This window comes from Cygnus olor, chromosome 15 (genome assembly GCF_009769625.2).
Source record: "Cygnus olor isolate bCygOlo1 chromosome 15, bCygOlo1.pri.v2, whole genome shotgun sequence".
In the NCBI taxonomy this organism is placed as follows: Eukaryota; Metazoa; Chordata; class Aves; order Anseriformes; family Anatidae; genus Cygnus; species Cygnus olor.
In genome coordinates, this window is record NC_049183.1 from 11,197,160 (window position 1) to 11,223,866 (window position 26,707).

General features: G+C 40.9%; 1 protein-coding gene across 5 annotated transcripts in view; it reads right to left on the reverse strand.

Annotated features, from left to right (window-relative positions):
• The window catches only part of LOC121078775, a 104,479-nt gene extending 82,705 nt beyond the window's left edge, over window positions 1-21,774 (reverse strand). For 2 of the 5 annotated variants that reach the window (XR_005824738.1, XR_005824737.1), the window contains exons 1-3: window positions 21,685-21,767; window positions 21,165-21,252; window positions 4,437-4,547 (exon numbers count right to left, since the gene is read on the reverse strand). Coding sequence is in view for 1 of the 5 variants with exons in the window: in XM_040575304.1 (XP_040431238.1) it covers window positions 21,165-21,252; window positions 21,685-21,737 (141 nt within the window). In the remaining 4 variants the exon portion in view is untranslated. Of the gene's footprint in view, window positions 1-4,436; window positions 4,548-21,164; window positions 21,253-21,442; window positions 21,543-21,684 lie in introns of all 5 variants that reach the window. The other 3 variants (XR_005824739.1, XM_040575304.1, XR_005824736.1) reach the window with 2 other exon arrangements.
• Window positions 21,775-26,707: the final 4,933 nt, after the last annotated feature.

Genomic DNA, 26,707 nt, shown 5'->3' on the forward strand with positions numbered 1-26,707 from the left:
GTAAATGCAAAGTCTCCCTAGCAAAGTTAAAAAACACCTAAAACTCAGTATTATATCCCAAACCCTTCTGTCTGCCTTATCCTAGATTTAAAATAAAGGGAAGGAGGAGTTGCTGGCAAAGCCAATAGCAAACTCCCATTGATCTCAGCAGGATCAAGTTTACTCCAGTTGCAGTAATTTCCTAAGCAATAAAGAATATATGTTGCCTTTGGAAGGGAGCTTTAGACTCCTTCCTATCACACATGGAAACTTTCAGTAGCTCTGTTCTTTGCATTAAAGAGATGCTTTATTTCACTGCATTCACAATATCAGTCTACTGTTGAAAAAACAAAACAGTTTTATGTAATATACATGCTGGGAATAGATCCATTTGTTTATATAAATTGTTAAGAGCCAGGAGTATGAGAAATTGAAAGAATAAGATATAGCTAGCGCTGAGCATAGGAGAGCTGGTATAGCAGAATATGGAGCAAGTTCTCCTCATACCCCATGTGGTGGGAGTTAATAGATTTGTCACCTCCGCAGGCAATACCTTCACGAATTCAGTACATCCAAAAAGTGGGCTATCATTTCAAATTGCCCAAGAAACAGTCCTCAGTCTTGCTCATTTCCAAGCTTGTCTACTCTGAACAGGAAACCAGTTATCTAGGAAGAGGCAGCCATTTCCAATATGTTTTTTTAGTGACCAACAGGAACGAAACCAAGTAAGTTATGCAGAATTGTTGTGTATCCCACATGCTGGGCAACAGTATTTTAACAATGTTTATTCCTGTAAAATTAAACTGACTTATTAAAGAACTATTACCAGAGATGCTGTGTGCATAGCTAGCATTTCAGCCTCATACAATGCTGCTTCCTCTAACCCTTCCTCCTGCAGCCTCTTTCCTTCAATGTCCCATACAGAAGCACAGAGCAGGTAGGGTTGGTAGAGTAATCAATGAAGAGCACGATCCAAATTCCAGTGGAAAGGTTATTTTCATATGGGAGCTACTGATGGGAGAGGTCTCCCCCCTTGCCTGCAAAGTCCCCACCCCTCTGCTGTAAACCTAGAGCCAGCACCCAAAACCCTCTGCACTGTACACAGAGAGCACCAACTGCCAGGGACTTCCTTCCCCACCCCACTGCAATATTTATCTGAACACAGATTCTGTGAGACAACAAGCACATCACTAAGGACACAATGTCTGCCACATTTCAAAGGGCTAAACTAGACATACATGGGAGAAAAATTCAATTTTGAGCTTAAAACATTCTCACTAGCCTTTCTGCCCAACTTCCACAGGAAAGTTTGTTCTGAGAACTAAAAAAAAAAACCTTCAAGCTGGTAAATGTTTGCCAAAAACCATAAATAACTGAAAATGGGGTTCACATTACTTGAAGATAACTGTTTCCCACTGTTGCTATTTTCATCTTAGACCAATTTATTATATTAGACCAATTTATGTATTCTAAGACATCCCTCAAAATACTTCTCAGTATCATGCATTTAGCCATCTGACTGGGGAGACATTACTGCCCCAAAACAGGCACTGCTATTAAGTAACAGCCTTTCCACTTCTATTGTATGAAGCTATTCCAAACCTGACTCATCCTCCAGTTTCAGTCAGATATTTTTGAAAGCCAGCAAAGTTACAGGTCTGTCAGGTTCCTGTCTCTAAGTAGGTGCAAGATATGACAATAACTTGAGATGGAAAAAATGAGATGCACGGTAGAATAAATCCTCACTGCTGCTTTCTACATGCCATTCATTTTGAACCCAACCCCAAACCCACTGCATTCATTGTATTCATTACATTGGATGAAGCCATTATTCATGAGAAATACTTCTGCTTCCAAGCATCATCTGAATAAACACATTACAGATACATCTCACAAGTAGTGAATAGGCAAAAAACAATTTACAAGCTGAATTTTATTTACAAGATTTAAGCAGAAAATCCCTAGGAACAATCCCTTTGCTGGAATCAGGGTCACCTCACAGATCACAGGGGCAGAAAGAAGGCTAGCTCAGCAGTGAATTCAATTTCATTGCATGGTTTAGCCAGCTCTCAGTATATATTCACTGGGCAGAAGTTGAGTTTGCTCTAAGTTTGTGATTATTTTATTTATCTGCAGGAAGACAATAGCTTTTGAACAGAGCAATATGAGCTTTAGAAGTATACCTCTTTCTCCTTCCACAATTCCCTCCCCCAAAACACACTAAAGATCACACCCAGAACTATTTGGACACCTGGAAGCAGATGAGCAATAGGAAGAGCCATAACCCCACATAAACATCCATGTTTTTACAAAGCAGCATCCATCTGTGCTGTGTTCAAGGAACTGCTGCAGTGTTCTCCACCCAAATTCAGCCTGCTTTGCACCTGCCAACACAAGGATGGGAGGCAGCAAGTGATTAGCACTCAGCACTGGCAACAAACCACCAGCCTGGCTGGCCCAGCCATGCCCAAAATGACTGATAATTGCCTTGTACAAAAGCATATGAATTCCACAGAAATGTTGACCAAGATGCCAAGGAGATGTAGGATGCATGGCTGCCCAGGAGCCATCAGCTGGAGCCTCACACATTATTGCTCTCCTTTCTTTGAGCACTTCATGGTGTTGTTCTCTATTGGCAATTACTTTCTGTGCTTGTGTTGGTTTTTAGCATATTCATTAAAAACTTGGACTAAAGCTATTGCCTTCCTGCCAAGTAGATCTGGTGTGAAGGTAGTGTCACTGGTGGAGGTATTTATGTTGAAAATCAGCCTTCCAAGCTTACATTGTTCAGTGAGTTATTCAGACCACCTCAGGTATCAAACAGCCCACAGAATACAAGTGAAACTCTTTCCATTTATGTTAGTTGTGATCTCAGTTTAAAAGCCAGAGGTGAGATCTGAGGCTTTTGGGTTTGTTTACTGGCTGGCAGAAGTTTTTGATGCTCATTTCATCCCTAGAAAATAGTCTGATAAAATGGTCAAATAGACATCTCCCTTACAAATACTGCTTCCAGAAAGCAGTGTGGATACTTGGGTTATTTTAATTAATTTTTAAAGTGGTCAATTTTGTTTGTCATAACACGCAGCATAATGTTTAATGCTGTAAAATAGCAACCCCAGGACAAGTGTTACTATCAACTACACCTTTTGCAAGTTTAGCCTAAATCATTCCGGGAATGTCAAGAGGCAAAACTTGTTAGCAATTACTGTGCCAGAATTAAAAATATTAATGATACGATTGTATACTCTAGATGTCCAGTTGGAAGCAGTAGAAATAAATCGGAGATAAAACAGCAAGTGGATTTTAGAAGCCACCAAAGGGATTTCTTAACAGAAGAGTTGAAATTAATATTAAAATGAAAGCTGCAGCACTTTCCAAAAAAAGCAGTTAGTGTTCAACAGCAGTATCTGCTTTTGCACTTGGCTTCTGTAGGTCAGACAAATTCATCGAGAGAAAGTCTGTTAAAATTATGAAGTTAAATGAGTTTAAAAATTCAGAACTGAACTCAAGCCAAGTCTGAAAAAACAACTAAACCTGCTTCAAGTTCAGCAAAATTTCATTTGATTCACTTGCACTCAAATCTTGTGGTACAGATGGTCATAAATTTTAAGCCTCGAGGTTTTTAGTGTCATTCTTTTAAAACACTGATATTCTGCTTTGTAATACTTCTTCCCCCAAATCTCACAAGCCATAATATTCTTAACCACAGAGTCAGTCTGAGAGATGAACTTCTCAAAGAATGAGCGTCTATTAAAATTTCTTGCAACTGCATCATAGTATGTGGCAGTATTAGTAATAGTCACTAAACCTGGCCAAAAAAACTTCTGACAAATCTAGGGTTTTGGCCAGGAAAAATATTTATGAAAAAGTATGCAGCTTTATTTTAGAGGACCTTTCCTTAGAGATCCAACTTATTCTGATTGCTTTTGGTTTTCAAAACAAGAAGTTGACATTTTCTGCAGGAAGTACAACATTTTCTGATTAGCTCTAATAGCCACCTTTGGGAGATGCTGCAATTTATCGCAGCATTTGAAGTAGCTGAGTGTCATTAATTGCTATTCACTAGGGTATTAAAGGCACTTGGTACCTTGTGAAGATGGGAACTAGAAATCAGACTGCAGGCCAGGATTGAACAAAACACTTCAGCACACAACTGAAGGCTGAGCTGAGCACAAACCTCCTGCACTTTGTTGACCTGGAGTTGCGCATTATAAACCCCAGTGGATCTTGCAGACCAAATGCCAGTTTGAGCATCTGATTGCAAAATATGGATCTTATAGATCAATATAGAATTCTTATAGTTTCAAAGTTAAGCATCTTACTCGAATATCTAAAGTGCTGCCAGAGAGTTCTCCAGATTTCCTCCCTTGCATCACTTCATTTTCTTCACATTCCTCACAACTACTGCCTCCAAACTCAATACATCTCAGAGTGGTATTAAAAAACAGTTTTCTTACCCTGATAAACTAGATCTTGATAATGCCAAAGCTACAGTAATATGTAATTCTTGTTGAAAGAGTCACTTATTTCATTTCCCATCCTCAGAGATGTGCTCTCTAAGTTGGTTTCTGATGGAAACAAATGAAGCAATGATTTGTCTTGAATAATAGAGCACCTGCAGCTGCATACAGCATTTAGAGTGATGGCTTATCATTAGCAGAAATGCTTACATATTCCAAACATCCCACATGCCTAGCAGGTAGGACACTGGGGTCTGTGTCATTTACTTTAGCTTCTCTTCATATTCTAATAAAAACAAAGACTCAGCACATACATCACCTACCCAGGAGTCTGGATTCACTTTAAGTAGTGACCTTTGGATGAGTCTCCTCTGCCCTGAAAGCATCAATAGGAAAGATTTTCTTAGATTTAAATCATGTAAAATCTATAGTGCAGAACTTCCTTCTGGGTCTTGCAGGCACTGAGCGTGGTGGGAGCCTGGTCTGTGGCTGGGCAGTTGTAAACACAACTTCAGGGAGGCTTTTAACAGCAGTTGTACAGGCAGATACTCACCAAGGTGTCAAAGCTTTGGAGACCAACTGCCAGGTTTGTCTGTTCTTGCCCATCCCAACGAGGGGAGACCTATGCACATTTTCTGTGTGGAGCTGAGCTTGAAACAGCAATAATGCTGGGGAACTGGACATGGGGCTGTGCCAGACAGCTAATATGCGAATTGGAAGCAGCTTTTGCAGTGCAGTCATACAGCAAGCAACTCACTTCATTCAAAATAGATTAACTCGTTATGGAAAACATGAAAATAAATTGCACAGAAATGAGTGAGAGTTTCAAGGGAGTTAACACTAAAATATTGTGGAGCTCCTGCATGACTAGAAAGGACAAGTCTGTAGCCATGCAATTTACAGTTCAGAAAGTTCAAATAATTACACAAGTCACTGAACTATTTGTTAAGGAAACATAAGATCCCTTCACAATAGCTTTAGCTTTTTGTCAAATTCATAAAAACAGGCAGGTGAATCAGCTGCTCATCACCACCATTTGAATCTTTGATAATCTATTACAAAAGTTTTCCATGAAGTTAGTGTTCCTCATGGTTGTGTCTGAGTCAGCATTTATCTCCAGCTTTAAACTCACAAGTTACAGCTCCAGTATAAAGTTAATATTAGATCAATTACAATTAACAAGATCAATAAAAGTTGTAAAATGCATTCTCACTACTCTTAATATAGCCATGCTGCCTTCACATGGCCTTAGCTCACAGCTAAACACAGACACATTAAAGAAAATTCAGGGCAACAGGGCAAGCAGTCTGCCAACACCTGAATGAGTCCCTTCCCCATCTGATATCCTGGTTTTGCCTAGGAGTGATAGTAAAGCACAAAAGCTGTAAGGCCAGTTTTCACTTCCTTCCACGTAGTTGCATGCAGCCATGCTATGGTCTTCATATTCCACTGACGTGACCCAGCAACACATGACCAAAAGGAACTGTACCTGCTGTAATCTTCAGCACAACAGTAACTACCTCACTGCCTGCTCCTTAAGTAGGGACAGCTTCACCACCACACTGCACAGGGTGTGCTTGCTCCAGACTTAGCTCAAGAGCTTTGCTGCACCAAGGACAGATTCCACCTGGCAGATGAGGCACCACCAGGAAGCCCATGGTTCGAGCAGCGAGGCAGCAGCCAGCACCCAGTTCCCAGAGGACAGCACACCAGGCAGCCTGTGAACACCTGCCAGCACAGCCTGTAGGCAGCAGCTTCTGAGCTTTTCATTTAACTGTGCCCTCTGGCTCACCTGGGTGCACAGAGGCTGCCTGTAAGGCACTGGCAGTGAAAGGAGAGCCAGGAGCTCTGGTCCCAAGCAGGGAGATAGATGATTAGAGGCACATTGAGTTGCTATTTGTCCAGGCATCCTACATGCCTTTTGCTTGTCCTGTTTCTCACTGTATTTCAGCTTGGACACCTCTACCTTTTGCTCTACTCCTTCCCATGAAGGATTATTCCCAATTCCTCTGCTCCCAGCCTGTCTTCCCCAAAGGCCTTCCTCCAGGAAGGGATACTCACACACACATTAGAGGACATCTAATTGCCTTTTGAGTCCAACAAACCTGTCTCCACCCATCTGAGGCATACTGAAGTATGCTCCTCAAGCCAGTGTTTGCTGCATGCCATAGACTATGCATCATCCTAGCCCACAACTGCCCTCTCCCAGAAGGCCCAAGGAATGAAGGCAGGCAACCTAGCCTCCTCTTTAGCAGGACGAGGCTGTGCTGTGGAGGAGAGGAGCAGCTTTAGATAAACACAACCAGTTCTCCCAGACAACTCAGGCAGGATGCACCAGTACCACCAGACAAGGGAACAACCACCTGCAGGTAGCAAGGCAGCAGGCTCCCTTGCTAAAAGGCTGATTTTAGCCATTAGATTGCTTGGCTGTATGGGCCCTTTCAGCCAGGGCACAGGGGAAGAGTTGGGAATTGATGCTTTTTGTTCAATAGCCTGGCAGGCTACCAATGGCCCTGTCCTGCTCCCTCATCCTTCCCCTGCCAGGGCAAGGCAAGGGCTCTGGAGGTAACTGCTGGCCCCACAGCCCCTATCCACTGGGCACTTCAGCCCTCAGATATACCATGAAGGCTCCTGCAGCAGAGACCAGCAATGCTGCTCACTTCTAGCACCATCTTCCTGGCCAAACAGTGGTCAAGTGGCAAGAGGACTGCCAGAGCACCCTGCCCTGGTTGATACAAGCCATGGCCTCTGACTTTTCTGTTCCTACAGAGACAGAGCAGGTTGGAGAGTGGGGACAGTCTCCTGAAAAGGGATGAGAGGCTGTGCAGAACCAGCACTTCTCCAGGATGCTTTATTGAAGCCAGGCTCAGTGGTGGGAAAGGACAGAGGGCCAACTCTCTTGGCCCACATCCAGGAGTTAAGGAAATGGCTCCTTTCTGCTGCACAGTGATGACAGTGCTTGGAAACAGCCACACAAGTCACACACTGAATTAAGTGAGAGAAACCCGTTTACGATAACACCCACAAGTGACAGGAGAAACCCTCCTTCCTGTATTCCCCTCTGAAGAAACATAGAAAAGTGCTTAAGTCACCTAATGTGTGTCCCAAAGCCAAATCAACATCAAATCCATTCCTAGCAGATGTTTGCCTAACAGCCTTCAAGAAGTTCTTAGGACAGAGGTATTTTACCCTGCTTGGTGAGGCTATGCATGGAAGTTGAGATTTTAGGTAACAGCATGTGAGCCACCACAGCAAATTTTTCAAGCCCATGCACAGAGCTATTATAATATTCCAATATTACTGGCCTTTACTTTTACTGTGGGTTGCTGAACTAATATGAAATTGATTGAATTTGTGCTGCCAGTGGAAAAGCTGGAAGTCAGTAAACACTACAAGCGGACTGTCTGCAAGTCAGCACTGCTACAGGGTAAAAAAGATAAAACCCTGAAGAAACGCTTCAGAGTGGACAAGCTCTGCTAAGCCCCCCAGAAGTGCTGTGGGAACATGTGCCCTTCATTGTAGGGAACCCTGCAGTGGTTTGAAGCTAGTGAGATACATATACATATCTGCTGTGCATTGAAAATGAGAGGAAAGGAGACAAAAAAGAGGAAAAGATTGTTTCAGAAGCTTTGCTCATGCTAGCAAGGGTTTTCTGCTTTACCAAAAGTACCCTATTACCTGAGCTTTCTTATACAACCAGAGCTTTCTACACAGCTTGAGATTACACTTCGGGTTTGTTTCCATGCAGTTTCACATCCTTGTCACCCTACAGCAGCAGAGCATAAGTGGCTGAAGCATACCATCCACAGTGCATTTCTCATTTTCCTCCCAGAAGCCATCACCAGCCTGTACACTGAGGGGAGTTACCAAACAAATTTTGCAGGGCTCACAAAGTTTCCATGACCCCTCTAAGGCTTTTGCTCTTGCATTAAAGCTCTCCCAACAATGTTTTCCATGCTCTGAGTTGTGCAAGCACACAGGCAGTGCCTGGCTGCCATGCTGCCCCATCCCCAGGCAGAGTTCAGTGCACCAAGTAACCAACCTTACACACCAGCAATGGCTCTGTCCTTGCTCCCAGCCACTGCAACAGACCTCAACTTGTGTTCAGCTTATCCTGAAAAAGCGTATGGTTAAAAGTATTGCTGCAGAGACATGAATGCTTACATCTCTTCAGTCCTTAGCCAAGGTCTTCAGATGGATGTTACGTCTAATGAGGAGTCACAAGATAAGCCCCCTAGAGTTATCTGTTAAAACTGATTTTTCTGAGTCAATGCAATAAAAATTGCAAGGGGAGAGAACAGTCCCTTATGTCCCACTGCAGCTGTGATATGGAAGGGCAGATTCCTGTCCCTTAAACACAATAGTCAGCAAGTGGGCAGGAGTTCAGGATACACCAGAAGACAACCAAGTGAAGAAAATACAGTTCAAAGGCCACACTTACAAACTTCTGAATGGGTTCTAGTAGCCTACAAAATCCATGATAATTCATCCATTCACCCTAGAAAGTAATCAGCATCCCTGCTTGATTGTTCCCAAGGGAAGACTGCACAAGCTCTAAATTATCCACAGCACTCAGACACCCGCAGACATCCAAGCGCTAGCCCCTCCTGTGCTAGCGCTCATCCTTGAGTTAAGAACAGTGTAAATTAGGATTAGGAGCTGAGCAGCAAGTCAGAACAGAGATTAAAATCCTTTTTTTTTTTTTAGCCACCTACTCAATCTTCAATGTTTTCACATATTGAATCTCTCAAACACTAGGCTTCAGATTTGCCCTCATGTACAGATTTAAACGTAGCTGTGACCAGGCCTTTTTATTTCTCTGACAGTTTCCCCACACACGAGAATGACTTATTTTGAAAATTAGCTTAAAATAAAATAACATTTGAATTGCTCATCTATTATTGTGATAGTCTATGTAAGCAGAAATAGCTCAAGGCAGCATTCACTTAGAACGGTGTAAAGCAAACCAGTTTTCTTAAAACAAGCAAATTAATTTCAAATCAGAACCGTATTTTTGTATTTATTTCATTATCTTGCCATTAATGTCTTCACTTATCTTTTCTTTAGAAGGACATTCAATTTCTTGAAGTGGTTTTACAGAAAACTCTTAAATCTTAATTTCTCTGAAGGATCCAGCCAATTTCAGGACTAAATAATGATTAAAATAATGATTACAACTGTCATTCATTCGAAAAAGCAATTTAATTCTGATCAGGACCCACCACTCAGCTTTGAATTTAAATTAAGATTGGCCACAATTTTTGCATGTGGTTACATCTAAAAAAATATCTTGCTGCCCACAAGAGACATGAACTCTTTCCATACCAAAAATTCATATTAGATAGTTGGTACTTGAAACACAGATCTTATTAAAATGGATTGTAGCATTCATGTCCTGGAAACACAAAGAATAGAGACTAATGGATTAACACATGGATAGTGCCACAATGATCTTCACCTTGTCCCTGGTAGAACAGGCTTTCCACAATCCTCCTTCATTTATTCAACTTCTTACAAATGAGGATGCTTTAGTTGAAAAGAATACAACAAAATCAAAGTGGCCAAAAATCCTATAGATGTTTCTTCTCAGTTGTACAATGTGACATAGGTAATGTAATAGCGTTTTTGTCTACTCCACTAAGTCCAGAACTATCATATATTACAATATCAGCATTTAAGAAAATCTACATCTGAAAACATGTTGCCAATGTTTACATTAGACATTTTAATGAAAGTGCATGACAAAAAAGCCTGCATCCATACAAGATCTCACTTACATAATATTAAACATCAGAGGTTAGGTGAATCAAGTTTCATTCTTCCCAGCTGCAGTGATTTTTCACAAACAATTTGAATTGATAGCCTTTATGTATTTTTCAAAGCAGAATACATTGAGTGCTTGAATGTATTTTGAAGCTCCTGTGATAAAACCATGAATTAGATATCTGCACATGAAGAGTTCTGTAGAGGAACGCTCCTACTTATGCCAGTGATTGTGCTAGCTTCAGCATAGTGACCAGCGGATAGAGGACCAGATATTACACTCATTTACTTTTTACTACCTCAGTAATCATCTGTCAAATATAATTAACTATAGGTGTTAAATATATTTAGAGATCACAGAAGTGATAAAACAACCTAGCATTTCAGCAACAGGTTACTGGATTCATTGATAAGGGAACTCACTTTGTGCCAATGCACCTGATTTCATTGCACATGACCTTCAGCATCTTTTACCTTCTGTAAAACTGATATTTCAGCCACTTTTCTGCTAGAACACAGTTATAGTATTGTAAGAGACCTGTAAATGTCAGAGGTTACAGTTACTGCGATGCAGAATGAATCATGCTAATGTCATCTGTGATCCAAAGTTAGCTACTTCCAAGGTGAGAGGCTCTATGTCTCTCAGACAGGACATCCCTTGGCCCACCTTCCTGAAAAGGGTGCTTTTTCTACAGTCTAACTTGAAGTCTTCCTTGTTCCAGTCACTTGTAATGCTTCCAGGTTTACTCACTGCAGACATGAACAAGTAAGAGTCTTTCTCCTTAAGAACGCTATTCACTTAGAGGTCTCTCTTCTCTAGACAAAACAACTTATGTTTCTATCTTTCCTTGGAGGAAATGTTTTCCAGACCCTCCAATATACTCATTGCTCTGCAATGGATCTCCCCAGGGGACCAGAAACACAACACTAACCATTCCCTTAAGCCAGAACCTCTCATATGCTGACTGTTGAGACAAAGAAGTTTGGCTTTGTAGAAAGTTACCCAGGTCAGCCACAGCCCTGAAACAGAACTGCTCCTTTTCCTGAAAGTGGCACCAAAAGCACCTGATCGCTAGCATTGTAGACTTAAAACAGGAGGGACTCAGCTCAAACAGAAGATTAAAACAAGGAGCTTTACAATGAATGTAATACTGTTAACTGAGGTTTTTACTCCAAACCTGCTATACATAACTGCAACAGCTTTCTGCAAAGATCCCTGTAGGCCCCTACATAAGTCTGATTTTTCATCATCTTTGCTAGTTTGGTATCTGTTCTACACCACAAATTCCCATCTTCCTTCTTGATCAGTTCCAGATGTCCTTGTGCAGAAAGCCCTCCATTTGCCTCCAGAAGTTCTTGCTGAAGAGCATCCAGTAGCTCTCCATGAAGTAGCAGATTTTCCTCCCTAGATTTAACCTGACCCCAAAATACAGCCACAACAGCCTCCACCAGCAGCCATCCGTTCTGTTGGATAGCCATACCCTTTGTAATCCTTAAGAAACTGGAATCCAATTAATCAGTAGTTATTTCTAGGACATCTGTACTCAGAGATGTTTATAATCCAGTGGGACGATCTGGGAGAAAGATGTGTCTGTGCCATTGGACATGAAACATGTTGAGCTATTTCAACACAACTGATGCAAGTTCTGCCCAACAGGTCAAAGCCTCAAACTTCAGAGAGAGTTGAGTCTTTTCATACTGGTGAAATAGCCTTATTCTGGAGGGGTCTATACTGTCCTATCATAGTCCTAGAACGATCAGTTATGAGACTTGCATAAGAACACTGCCTAAATTCAGGAAGTGAATTGCTTAAGTATAAATTGTGCTTGGGTAGAGGTTAGATAGCTCTACTACAGTGGCTGCTCAAACCATATCTGTGAAGAACCACAGGTCTTTGTCACACAAGCAGATCTTGAAGGTATTAAAGAAGCAAGGGAGTGCTTAAGATCACTCAAAAAAATCCAAATCAGCCCTGATATGTGTAATTGTATGGATAACACTAAAGCACTAGTTATCTTAATCCAGACTGGACTGCAATGTTACATGGAAGTGTGAATGTGGCTATTCAGTAGTATGGTTGGATCAGAGGATGCCTTCCAAACAGCACATGTAAACCCTTTTCAGGTAAAGGTTTGATAGTACAGCATGTTGTTGGCCTTTAATAGAACTTAGTATGATTTAACAGACATAGGTACTTAAGTGTACATCAAAAGAGAATAGTTGGAACTTTGACTTCAAATTTAGTATTGAGCATTGAAGATTTCTATTAGTGAGTCACTGCCTAAGAAAGTTGCACCTCTACAAGTGAACATTAAAGCATGTGACTTCAGTTCAACTGTGAACCTAATTCTACTTCTACCAGATTTTTGCCCTGCAGACAGACTGAAAGATTTAGGTCAACTTTAAAGAAAAATGGAGATTTTGATCACAGTTTATTGCAGAAACTTTAGACTATTCACAACACATTGCCATTGCCTCCCCTTGTAACACAAGTATTGAATACTGGGGCAAAGTAGTACCTTTACTGTAAAGGGATTCAAACAAAGCATCTGATTTATTCAGCCCAGCAAATAGCAAGTTACAGTAGTCCATTTTCAAAGTATTAAGAGCAATGAAGAACTGTTTGAAGATCAGAGCACTACAAAGGAACAGAGCCTTCCAGTGCCTTGTCTGGGAGGAGAAGCACAGAATTTAACTACAGAGCAAATGTGGCTTCAAAAGAAGCAAGTCCATAAAGTCCCCTTGACTTTTCTAGAGAGGAGGAATTCATTTAATTACATCAAAAGAAACCAGAGCTTCCACCCCACTTCCCTTGCCAGTAGTGACTTTTGAGAAGGAGCAGAAAGAAGAAAAGGATTGGAGAAGGTGCACAGAAACAGTCCTGTAACTCCAAAAAGGGCAGATGACTGGAATGGTAGTAAATAGACTCAATCCATTTTGTTTTTTCTATCCCATACCACTGTTGGCATCAGTGCAGTTTAATCTCTACACATCAGCAGCTCCTCTCACCCTCTGTTTCAGTTTACTTGTGCACACCACAAGGAATGGTACACTGTCCCTCACTGAGGAGTCCACAGATATTTTTATAGTCATACAGGCAACTGGTGAATCTCCACTGCACACAGATGGCAGCACATGGGTATGAAACAGCTCCCATCTTAGTAGGTTTTGCCAGTAGCTTTATTACATTGCTCATACCTTTCTACGTAGATAATTAAGATGTTACTATGTAAGTCAGTTGCATTGTTGCTTAAAAACAAGCATCATTTATAGGAGAAATATTATGGACCATCATCTTTCATTTTTGAGATTTAATTTCAGTTGAAAACACTTCTGTGCAGCACATGATAAAGAATCCCAGTACAAAATGGGGATTTAATAATTCAGAGCTGTTCCACATGGCTACCCATTCAATACATATAATTCATTACCAAAACCCAAACCTGCTTGCTTATTGTCATGTACCAGCTACAGGTCAGATTTAAAGCAGTACTTAAATGGTCACTAGCAGCATTTAAAGCATCTTTAGAAGTTAGGCTAGGCAAAGTCTAATTGGTAGTCCACATCTAATCTAAAAGCCTAATTCCATTCCAATAAACACTTTTTAATTTAACAGCAGGTCACAGCTATAAAGGTTGATGGAATACTAAAAACAAAATCCTGTATAAATATTCTCCCTCCATTGAACTGGTATTGGATGAGCTATTAGTCCCATGATAAAGCTCACAGGGCACTTGCGTTATTTAAAGAATAGCCTTTGCTTTATGTTCATAATTTGCTTTCCTTCACAGTTTACAGTGCAGATTTATTCATGTAAAAATATGTATGTCCAGACATACGTATACACATGAAGTTATAATCCATCACAATAGAGAAAAACATCTAGAACAAAAGCCCAGTAACATTCATCCTGAATTTCTGCTTCTATTAGCCACCATTACCTACACTGTAGCTGACAATATTTATCCAAGCTTGTGTGTACCAGAACTGTTATCTTAAACATTACAAGAAGCAGACAAAGCTAAACTTCAACACAGCACCTAATCTGAAGCAAAATGGTCCGCTTTGATTTAAATTGAAATAGCCAGTCCACCTAAAATACATACCCACATCTGAAGTGCCATGAAAATACAGTTCCTTTAAAAATGGTCACTAGATAACTATGTAGAAGGTAAAGCCAGAAGAACAAGCCAAGGTTCTACTGAAATGAAGATTTAGAGAACTGGTGTAAATCAAAGAGGCAAGTTTTTGCCTATTTCGGTTCATCTGTAGAATTCATCAAGTGAAAAAATGCCCAAATTACTCCATGTTAGTGATTTGTGATAAAATAAAGATATTCTGTACCAACAGCTCTTAACACACCTGCATCACTATGGTGAAGTGAATTTAGATTCAGTGTCTGTTATTTTGGGGCATACTTGGGAACACAGCAGTCACCTGACAAAAAAACATTTCCATCTATTGAAATAAACTTCCATCATCACACTTCTAAAATATCTGAAGAACAGTGCAGGAGGCAGTGTCGTCTTCAGAGATGTAAAGCATCAGTACCAAACTCAGACTGACAACTGGCTGTATTTGTTCTTTGTTTGGAACAATCTGGTGGAAACAAAAGGAATTTAGAGCCTGAAATTGCTTTTGACTATTTTCCAAATGGAGCATGAAAGAAACAAAACAATCTGTTGGGAAAGATGTATCACTATCAGTTTTGAATCACAATTGTCTGTTTTAAACAATATTATTTATTATTTCAAAATGGTGGTCAATAAAGAGAGCTCAATTTTTTGTAGGTGCTCTGCTCAATTTTTCATTCTGTAAAATTCTTACTGTTTATAAGCAACCTTGATAAGATTAGAAACTTAATTTCTCTAATTTTTTTTTGTAAAATTGATATCAAAGGGGTAATGCATCTAAATCAAATAGGTTTTGATAATTGAGAAAATGGAAGCTTTTTCTATAGCCCCTGGGTATTTTAGCAGACTAGTAAAAATGCCACACATCATTCATGCCATGCAGTCTGAAGTCAGACTCGAGCTTCAGCCCTCATCCTGCAACCCTCATAGCAAGGTACGTATAAGCAATTCCCTATCAACTCAGCAGGGCTCAGCCTGACATCTTAGTGTGCACAAAGCATGTCCCAGTTTACTCTAGAGCAAGAGATGACACTATAATGGCATTCAGAACTGGATTTTATAGTGATTAACTATTCCTTTCAGTTCTTATCACTGCAGCTGGGAAATAGTTTTCTCTTTGTTAGGCATCCCGGACTGCCAACAGGAAGTGAATATTGGAGTTCTCTATACAGCATTGAAGCTTTTGGTCTTTCAGGAAGGCCTTTCCTTGCCTAGCAAGGAAACAAAAAGCAGTATCATACACGTCAATGTGATGATTTAAAGCTGATACAGCAGCACCACTTCATTTTCTGTAGCTTTCTAGTTCATGTGGACCTCTCAGGCCACATTGGTCATGATCACACTTGGGGGGGGAAAATGAACTCTATTCCACTTAGCTAACTTAGATTTCAGACACCAGAGCACAGAGCAGCAAAAGTATTTCCAAACAAAGACATCAAACATCTGAACTGCTGTTGTATCTTGTATCTCTGAGGAGGTTTTTGCTTTTTAAGAGAAAACAATGACAACAGCACAGCCATTCTGAATCTTTACAGTCATTTCTATGTAGGTAGCTATAAATTACAGTATACTCTGACATTCTTTACCAACTACAACATTAAGCTGACAAATTATACTAATACAGTATGATTTCAAGGTGTATCCACATTTGCAGCATGTGTAAATTTCTCAAATAGAATCCGATGTTTGCTAATATGGTACGATCTAAGTTAATAAGATCAAATTATGTCTGATCATACTACATTAGTAAATGTCACATCAAATTAGTCATTTTCAGAATTATAATGAACCACAGAAAGCAACCAAAAATAACTTTTCCAACACAAGTAAGCAGCTGAAACTGAAATATGAGCTAAATACCAAGCCCCTAGAGAATGTTTTTTGAATTCAAAGTTAGCTGAATTTTCTGTTCAGTCTTATTTCAGAGGGCGCTCATACATGATTTAAATCATGGTTTGATTCAGAGAAGGGTTCCATGCAAAGGTCACTAATAGAGGCTGGAGATAAGGTCAAGAAGTAGAAGTTGGCAAAGTCACTGCTTGAAAGGCTGTTTGTTCAGGGGCAGTCATCTTTCTGCAAGGCTGCGATCACTGCAATGGTCCCAGGTAGGAAAATCCACAAAAACCCGCTGATCACAAATTTCAAAAGAAAGTACGTTAAATAGAAAGTTGCTTAAATGATTAAGCTTTCTTCCTTTCAAGTGCATTATCATAAGTGTTGTAATTAGTCAAAATTCCAGACTTCATAGGTTATTTTTCTTTTCTGTTACTGAAACCAAGTACCAATCAAGTTCACATTTCATATAATCTCATTTATCTGCAAATATAAAGAGCTTGATTTCTTTCCCTATTTTGTTCAAAGAAAACAGCTTTCATGGCTCAAGAGGTCTTAAGTCTGCCCTCCCCAGGTTCATCATCCTGACATCCCTGTCCATTTCTTTGATTTCAGATCCATGGTTATCTTTTTCCACTTTCCTCTTCCAACTTGCAAAGCTTCCTACAGATTTCCTTCACATACCTGCATCTAAAGACAGAAGAGCAATTCAAACATCCACATTAAAGCTGATGTCATGAAGCAGAGACTACCTAAACAGGGTGCCCATAATCTCAAAACCTACCCTAAAAACAGAAGGCTGAAGTCAGGTCTATCAAGCCCAAATGATGCCTCAAACACACCCTTTCCCAAAGCCTTTAACAAGAGAAAAATAAATCTGGTACATGGCAGAAGCAGTAGCACAGGAGTTTAGAGGAATATTCAATTGACCAACATTCATCAGAAATGTTGGGAACCTCTCCAAAGTCTACCCATCATCTATTTTAGTGAAAGAATGCAAAGAAAGAAGAAAGAGCCTCATAAAGGCACCATAGGGTAAAAGATTTATTCTGGGAGGCTGAGAACAGTCTCCTTAATAGGGAAGAATTTTACCCCTATGCCACCAGGTAAAGCAGAGTCCAGGAATTTTTCAGGCCATTGCATCAGCTCCAAGATACAAGGCTCACTTATTGTGGTGAGCCAAGAGACATTGGAAGGAAATAGTTACTTGAGTAATTTCATTTCTATCTTCACTCAGTTAAAATATACACACGATTATAGCTAAGTCTTCTGGATAAATCACCTTTATAACCCAGCTGACTAAATTAGGGCAAGCTGAAAGCATTGCATACTAAGCAAAAGGCATTTTTAACTTGTGTACGGAGTTTGGGGAAGCAAAGGCTAAAGTGGTGGTATCTAAGTCTGTGGTTTTTAAAAAAGTAAAAATAAGAAAACAGTAAACAAGATGTCCACTGTTAAAGAAGGCTTTTCAACTACTTTTTTTTTCAGAAAGGTGGAACATACATTAATCGCTGTAACCTGTACTGTTTAATATTAATTTTCTTGATTTAGCATACACTGGCATATGCTTCAAAGGGTATTATTCCCCCCCACAATGGCTCTACCAACCCCTGTTGCTCATGACTTTTGTTTATTTGCTTGATATTTGTTTCTTTTTAATCCAAGCTGTCTGCATGAATTTTAACTCAATTATGGGTGTTTATACAAGGCAGTCTGTTCAGGGACAAAGTTGTTGATCCCCAGAGAAAGCATTGTTCCTATCCTGTCTGTATTTCAGCAGATTAGGTTTAAACCAGACCTATCATCAAAATACACTCACCACCATACAAGCTTTACATGTGTTTTGGTTTGAATGGAGTTGTTATAATAGACCAGCCTTTTGTTATTAGTAATTATGAATACTTCCATTGGATTCTGGTATGTCAGTGGACTAGGAACCCTTTGTTGTCTTTAAGCTAATGTCTACATTATTCTGCATTTTCTTCTTCTAATCCTTCCTCTATCCTGGAGGATTTTAGCAACATTTCACCATCATCCTGTTATGAAACCTGTTTTCCCTTGAGCATGTGGCAATTTCATTAGGTACCTGAGGATCGTATAAAAATCAAACAACATAAGCTTAGGCAAAGAAAAAACACTTCTACTTAGCTCAAGACAAAAATAAAAGCACATGGGAGGAGGAGTGGAAAAAAAAACAAGGAAAGCATTATTTGCTGCATTTTGTTAACTCCTCACTGTCCATACAGTGGCTCTCAGATGGTAGCTGAGCAGTAGAAGCAGCCAGGCAGCTCCAGCTGTGCTCCTCAAGCCCTTCCCCATGCTGCAGCCTGGGACAGGGCACTCCAGAGACCAGAGGCATCCCTGGACCACTGGCACCAGTCTAGGATTTGCAATAGTAAGTGCACCTTAAATAGGATATACATTTGTTATTTGTTTGGTTGCCTTTACCCTTCACATGGGAACACAAACTATATCCTACAGTGATTCATCTTCCTCCACTCTGCTCTCCTTCTACATGCTCAATCCAGAAAACCACGTTCCTTCTTGGCTGAACATAGCTTAAAAGAAAAGTGCTGGAGAAAGCCAATTGTAGTTACATAAGATTAAATACGATGATCCAGGAGACCCTTCTGATCTTTTCCGTGGAAATCAGATCAACAGATCCCAAAAATGTATGTCAGTTGGATATCACATACTTTCTGTAAACTCCTATTTCTGACCTAGTCAGACCAACTGGGACAGCCTAACCATCCTGATGGGGCAGGAAATCTTTCAATCACTTTAACAGGCAAAGAATTGCCCTTTTCATCACATCAAGCCAAACATGAGGTTCCTCCTCTTGTAAGAAACAGGTCCCTATTACATGCTTGAGCACTTTCTGAAATATTATTTGGCTGTGTATGAACACAACTGATGAGAGATGTTTTCACTGAACTCTGCTTTATAGGACCTAAGTGCCACTCTTGTTATCACCTCATTCACATTCATTTGAAGTAGCCATTCAGCAACTCAAGAGCTTGCAAGTGTAATGTTTGCGTTTACCAGATAAGTGACCTGGATTTAGCTTTCATCAACTTTAAAAAAAGCATATATCAGGAGTAAACCACTCAAGCCAGCTTTCTGTGTAACATCATTGTACAACCAAGAGTTTGAATATACATATGGGTTCCAGCTAATTAAGCACAGTTCAGTGACACCAATACAGTAAGCAGCATAGCAAAGCTGGCAGCGAAGAGAAGTACTTGGCAGAGAAGGCAGTGTGTGCTAACACTGTATGAATCGCATTTAAATCAAAGCCAGGTTTCCACAAGTCACAAGCCCCAATCTATTGGTTTTGGCTTGGGTCTTTGGTTGCTTTCCTGTTACAGTCAAGCCCATTTCTTAGGATATAATTTTGTTATGACCCTCCTCACACCACCCACCAAAGAAAAGTAACATCAATAAACAGCAAGAGCAGTAAAACAAGCTTTTCATATGTTGATTTATGGTCACAACACGTGGACAATACCATACAGGTCTTTGCCAGACACAGAAAGATGGAACATCAATTGATCTTGGGAGGGTTTCAGTGCAGCAACTGTAAATAGATCACTTTTTCCAAAAAGGAGAGTTTAAAGTTGAAAATGGCTCATATGAAATTGGTTTAAAATTCATTAGTGCCAAATTAAACTGAATGCTTCCCAAGCTTCTTTTTAATAGGGTTGAGAAACTGCAGAAACCCTTTCTTTTAGTTCAAGTATTTTGACTGGAATTTTCAAGGCAAAAGAGGATTTAATTGGCCAATGCCTATTAGCCTTGAGTGAGAACCAGGCAAACTAGTCCTCAAATTGGCTTCAATTATTGCAGCTTAAGATTTAGAAGTAGAAATAAGATTCCTCCTTTTGTTTTTAGAAGTGAGTCATGCTTATGAGCAAGAAAATTAAAACAGGTCTTTATTCATTGCAGGAGAATTACAATATATTTGAAGATGGAAACATGCAAAAGCTTTTTAAATTCCTCCAGGGTTACCCACCCCAAACTTTCCCAGCAGCTGTCCTCCCTTCTGAAGTTATATACACCCCTTGGACATGAGAGGTGCCTGCCTCGTGATAGTCATCTGAGAACTGATCAACATTCAGGGAACAGCAGGAATTACCGAAGAAAGGTTTCAGTGAACAGAATAGTTTTCTTCACTGCAAGCACAGCTCAGGCTCTACATTGGCTTACATGTCCTGGCTGGCCCAGACGGACACCATGCGATCTCAATTTTATTATCTTCAGCATTATTGAACAATCAATTCCAGTCTCATCTAGTGCCCTTGAATTAGAGGATGTAACAGCATTTTTATCTTTGCTTCCTAATGAGCAGCCCTCAGTGACCTTCATGAACTGAGGTTGGTGGAACATATTATTCTTTGTCTGAGCAAATTCCACAACCCAACAGGACAGTGCAGACTATTTCTATCATTCCACTTATGCCAGCACAATCCAAAGCAGCACCTCTGTGCTTCCTCTGCAATAGACTGCCTGTTTTAATACTCTCCTACCACTAAGTTACCTTTCTTTTTTAGCATTAGACAGGAGGCAGACCTGTTTAAGGCAGTGGTAGGCAAGGGTGGTCTAGGATTTAAAAGTCCATCTAAAGCCTAGTTTTTCTTCTATTTCCATGCCAAAGCTAATCCATAGCTGGCCTGTGCCTACAGCACACCAGACAGACAAGGCTCAGCCCATTCCTTGTACATCCACCCCAGGGCAGGATTAAACAGACACAGCATCTGTTTCCTTCTATAGAACTGTTGCACACACAAAGAACCTCGCTATTTCTCTCTTACACATACATGCCCATTGTTAATTACTGAGCCCCATAAAGTCATTTGTTCCTTCCAAGAGACAAAAAAAACAAGATTACTTATTCTTCATTCATACTGGACAGAGTATTTCCAAGGCAGAGACCACAACTGCCCAGAGAAGTCAAAGCCCTTCTCTCAGCCCCTTATCACCAAAGCTGTAGCCATACCTTATGGAGCTCCATGATACCAGAGTGCTTCCAAAAACCTGCTTCTGCTTGCACATGCAAGCACCCAGGTGGATCCCAACCTCCTTCCCTGCAGGGCAGATAAAGCACAGAAAGGTCAGTGCAAGGCCACATTACCAGGGTCAAGTCCTACTCTAAAGCAGCTACCTCTTTTCTTTAAGATATAACCATCAACAAGAATATCACTTACTTTAAAAAAAAATAAATGAGGTCTGGAGACACTCTTGTATAAAGCTTTCCATTAAGATTGCTTAGCTTACCTCAGATCTATTGTTCTGTTTCATTAACGCTTGCTTCTTTTCCTCCCATTCCCTTCTCTGGTTTAATCTCATCTGTCTTCTCCCCATTTGACTTTTGTCTCTTATAAAAAGAGGCACAGATACAAGAAGCAAACAGAGCTGCCTAAAATCAGCATCCAAGTAGTTGTTCAGAAACAACAAGGCAACTGGGCTTAGAGCACTGCTAAAAGAGCAACTTCCAAAAGAAGACTCAGCTTCCTTACCTAACACCAACCATCCTCATCAGGAATAAAAGGGGGATGTAGCAAGTAAGCATGATCTTCTCCCCCTTCCTTACTAAGTCCAGCCTCCACACTCCCTATTTTCAGCCAAACAGGCTTGCTCGAGAGAAGGCATTTTATAGTGTGTAAGGGAATCCCATAATTCATGACAGCTGTCCTTACCCCACCACCCCAAGTGCTTAGGGCATGCAGCTGCGGCCTCTCTTCTGCTAAAGAGAAGGACTTAACCCCTTCCCTGCAATCCCCCCATGAAGTCTACAGACACCAGAGCAGCTGAAAAGTTAACAAGAATGAGGACTTTTCATGTAACCTTGTGCACGTGATTGCTATCAACTTTGCAGCTGAAACAGATTTCATTTCTAAACACAACTGTTGCCAGGCTTTACTCTTCCCCTGCAGAGTGACCACACCACATGCCATTCTGGTTTCCTGTTTTAGTTTCAATTTTCTTATTTTCTGGGATTTCATCACCTGGCAATGAAACACAGTCCCCTGAGGTTCCCAAACAATGCTGAGTTCAGTAGATCTGCTGCATGCAGAGCAGAGATAACAGATGGTGAGTTTGAATTAGTGATAGTTCAAATCAGACAAACACTTTAAAGACAGCATCCCAAGGATCCCCAAATACTGCACTTGGGTTCACCCTGCAGAGAGGGGCAAAGGCACGTGAACTGGATTTCTTGGCTATCTTCAGAACTATTGTTCCGTCTGTCAGAGGAAAATATCTCCCTGATAGCAGGGGTATTACCAGTAACTGCAAAAACGAGGTGGCAGAGTAGGTATTGAGTAGGGAGAGGACCATGCACTTCAGGCACGTTAATGCGCTCGCTGGAGATTTATTCACAAGTGTGCATCCCCCATCTGCCCTGAAGGCATTTCGCTCCCTCAGCCTCAGGGTTCCCATGCATGTGCTCAAGTGTATCACCACTTCAAAGCCTCCTGACCTGGAACTTCTCTAAGGATCAAATCTCATGCCCCACCACGCTGCTGTATGTGGAAGCAAGTCATTGTTTTGCAGCGGTTTCCCCAGAAAGACAAGCAAAAGCCCCATGTGCAGTTAAGGAAGAAGAATTCTGTGAAAAACAAATTCTTGCAGAATAGTGGGGCTTGGCCTGAAGCTTACCGTATCCTATGTGAATCACAAGTATTTTGGCAAGCTGGTGGAGTTAAATGCACCAAAGTTAGAGCAGAGAAGAAAGCTGACCTTTTAGCCTCATCAAAACCAGTATGTGTGTGTGTGGGGGGGTATTTATCCAAAGACACTGAGGAGGGCGCTGAGCTCCCCATTAGTGCCACCACATACCGCACTGTCATTTCGTATGGTAGCAGCCAAAGAGCTGCAACACGCCTTTCCCCTCCCATCAAAACAGAGCTGCATCTGCCCTTGGCACTCCTCAGATCTGATTTTGGACTCTGTAGGTGCAGGTTTGCACTGCAAGCTCCCGCATGCCATTTGGCAGGGGTTGTCGCCATTATAACACAATTAGTCTGGAGCCCTCTCCCTTTGGACTGGGAAGAACAAACTACAACTGTACTCAGCCCACACCCTCACTGGGCTGCAGCTTTTCTTCTACATCTGGAGCTGGTCACCGAGGAAGTCAAACACTGTAAATATATTTTTAAAACATGAAGACTTGTAAACGCTGTGAGAAATGATTACTGGCTCTAAGTGATCAAGAAGAAATACATCCTTTCATAGATGTGAACCATCTGACCTCAGAAAAGAAAAGAATAATAAATGAGGGCAAGAAGCTGCTATTGCATACAGTTGGCTCAATCCTAACTGCACTACACAGAGATCTGGTGACATTAGGGTCACACTGAGTGTCGCTGTGTGCTGACCCCACTTATAGATGTTAGAGATGGATGACTCCTTTGTATTTTTGAACAGTTGGAACTTGTGTGGGCTTAAATGCAGGAGGATGGCAGTACTAGAGGCCTCCTGATAGATGCCTAGATGGGAATGATTAGTTTAATTAATTTCTTGGTCATTGTAGGGATCAATTCTGGTGTTGTGGCCCATTAAGTTGGTTTGGTTTATCCCAACGCACTTGGTCATTATTAGCTCAGAGTCAATAAGCCATGTTGTGCAATCATAATCAATAGATGAAAAAGAATTCTGAAGGAAAAGAAAGAAAAGGATGTATTTTGATCTTGCTTAGATCAATAATTTCCCAGAAATTGGTGGAATTCCCTGATGTAAAATCAATGTGAGCAAGTTTAAAATTGAGTTGTTTTGCTTTGTCAAGAAGATAAAATAGAGAGCTTGGATTGTGCCTTTAAAGTCAGACGGTTATAGATTAAACTTTATTTGCAATATGGTGCTCTCCAGAAAATTTCTGCCCATTTATAAGCTTGAAATATCTATGTTCAGAGGGAGAAAAAAGGAGGGATTTTGCACATCTGTCTGAAAGAAACCTTTGATGGTACTTCAGGTCAATCACCGTTCACCAAAATATTTACTTTCTGTCCTCATCTAAGGTAGTGTAACTGATTCTCCATTTAAAAACATTAGCATTTTCATTTAGGACCCACCATTGGAGATGTAGATAGATGGACCATATCCATAAATAAGTGCTTCCAAATCGTAGAATGAAATATATATGGAGGTAAAAGAAGCTGGTTTTGTTTCTGCTCCTTTGAAAAAGTTCCCGTATAGTTTTTAAATTACTAATGGCAAATGCTGATGCACATTTCACATAGAACTCCAAAAGTTGTGTAAAAACACACATAGCAGGTAAATGCATGCTCTGCTGAGTTCAGATATAAGTGGGCTGTATGGCACCATTCAGTAAAGCAAACAGCAGGTTGTAAAAGCTTACATATATGTATTAACTCCCAGGCTATGCACAAGCAGACGAGGATCCCCTTATGCATGCAAATTAATGGGCTATAGAAAGCTCTTCTTTCATGTCCAAGCAGGACAGGGATTAGTGAGTTCCCTGATTTTCACCTCCAGCGTTTGAACTTGTGTTTGACCACTCATCCAAGCAAGGTGTGAGTGAGTTGTGTGGTCTTACCCTGAGAATGTTGTAAATTCTGTGGATGCTGCAAAGGAGCGAAGCACACCTTGATCTAACAATCTACCTCTGCTTAAAATTTCAGAGGAAGCATTTGGTGGAAGAACGAGGCAGTGTGCTGACTGCAGGCTCTGAGAGCTTGGTGTGTAGCGCATGTCTGTCCACAGCAGCAATTTAGGAAGTCAGAGGCTGCAATCTGCAAAGGGTACATGCAGGGGTTACTGCAGGGTAACCCTCAGCATGAGCCCGTGGACACTCGGTTATTTCATAGTAATTGCCTATTTCTTGCCGTTACAGCATTTCCTGCATACAAGACATCCCACTGCTTAACTGGGCATTGCTCATTTGCTAGGCAGCTGGCAAGGAGCAGCTCTTAGGGGCAGTCAAGGAGCTGCAACTTCAATGTCTTATTTTCAGTGCGGGACTTGTTCAGCTCCTTGTTCTGTAAGAAATTACAGCTCCAACAGCAATTTATAATCACTGATATCTGGTAATGTCGCTCCTCTGAGCTCTTCTGAGCATCCTAGCCAAAATGATCAGCTTTGGCTCTCAGATGTTCCTTCACTTACAGTGTAGAGGTTTTTGTTGTTGTTGTTTCTTCTTTTTTATTATTTTTTTTTCCTTTTCCCCTGCAAAATATCACATCTGTGCATGAAGTAAATCATTTTAGAGTTGTGACATCTGGCAGACCCCCAGAAGCCCAAGTGCTCACTATGCACAAGCCAAACTCTCAGCAAAAGGATTGCCTGACTCTCTGAACCCACCTCTTCAGGCTAAGTCTTTTCAAGGCGAGAAAAACATGGTACCTTACAAGAGACTGAGGTAGGAACTTCACACCCCAACCGAAGATCTGCTCCTGTCACTGTTTTACCTCTTTTCCAGTTACTGGTTGCTTTTTAATGATGTTTAAAACGTCTAGTTTGATTGGAAAGCACTGTCAGCATGGAGTAAAGTTTGTGATTAAGAACACACATTTGTTTCCAAATGGTCTGTAAAACTGCTGGAGCATCATTACAAACCTCCAAGGGCTGTAGGTGTTTCAGTCTCCAACATCACCTACAGGCTGTTTTGCTACAGCTATGCGAAGTATGATAGTGACAAGGGGATGTAATGACAATTTTTTCTCTGTAGACGCTTGTGGTGGGATTCTTTGCCTCTACCTTTTGCCATCTAAGATTTAAACACCAAGTCACATAAGATCCTTCTGCAGACACTGGAGAAAACCAGGCACCTCCTGTTCTCTGATTTTGGAGGCCTCAGAGGTGCCTATACATCTGCAGCAGCTCTATAGCTCAGCTTGATGCCAGACTCCCAGATGCTTTAAATTGGATGATACGTTCCTTACATTAACTGTGTGCTGGGAACAAAAACACCCTGGCACTGGAGGCTTTCTGCAGGTCAGAAACTGCTGCATTGTGAATATTATGCAGTTGGGGGTGACAACATAAAGGTTGAGAGAGTGTATTTTAAGGTGGAGATGGAAGGTCAGGCCTGGGCACAAAAAGGACTTTTTATCAGACATTGCCAATCGGTGCATTAAACCAAACCCTGCTGCAAGGCAGAGCAACAGCTCTTTTGCATTGCATGGGTGTCTACCACTAATACAATGCATAACTGTGCTTCCAAAAAGTAATATGAGTTGGTATTGTGTACATTTGAATGTTTTGCTTTTTCTTCCCTCTTAGAGCAAAATTACCGTCTTACCTCCCTTCATTCATTAAATCGAACCTTGCTCTCATTGCAACGAAGAGTATTCCCCACTGGAAACACTTGCTCTTGTGCTGAGACCCTGTCAGCTCACTTTCAGCCTAAAGCAAAATTTTCTGGCTGGGTTTATAAGCTCCTCAGTATAAGGGGCTTATAATGGAAATTGCAATTTCGGCTCAACTCTGACAGCCTTCTTGCCCTGCAGTGAGACTTTCAGTACTCTACCAGACTAGCACACAAGCCCTCAGGCAGTATGAAATGACCAGTTCCCTGTGTGA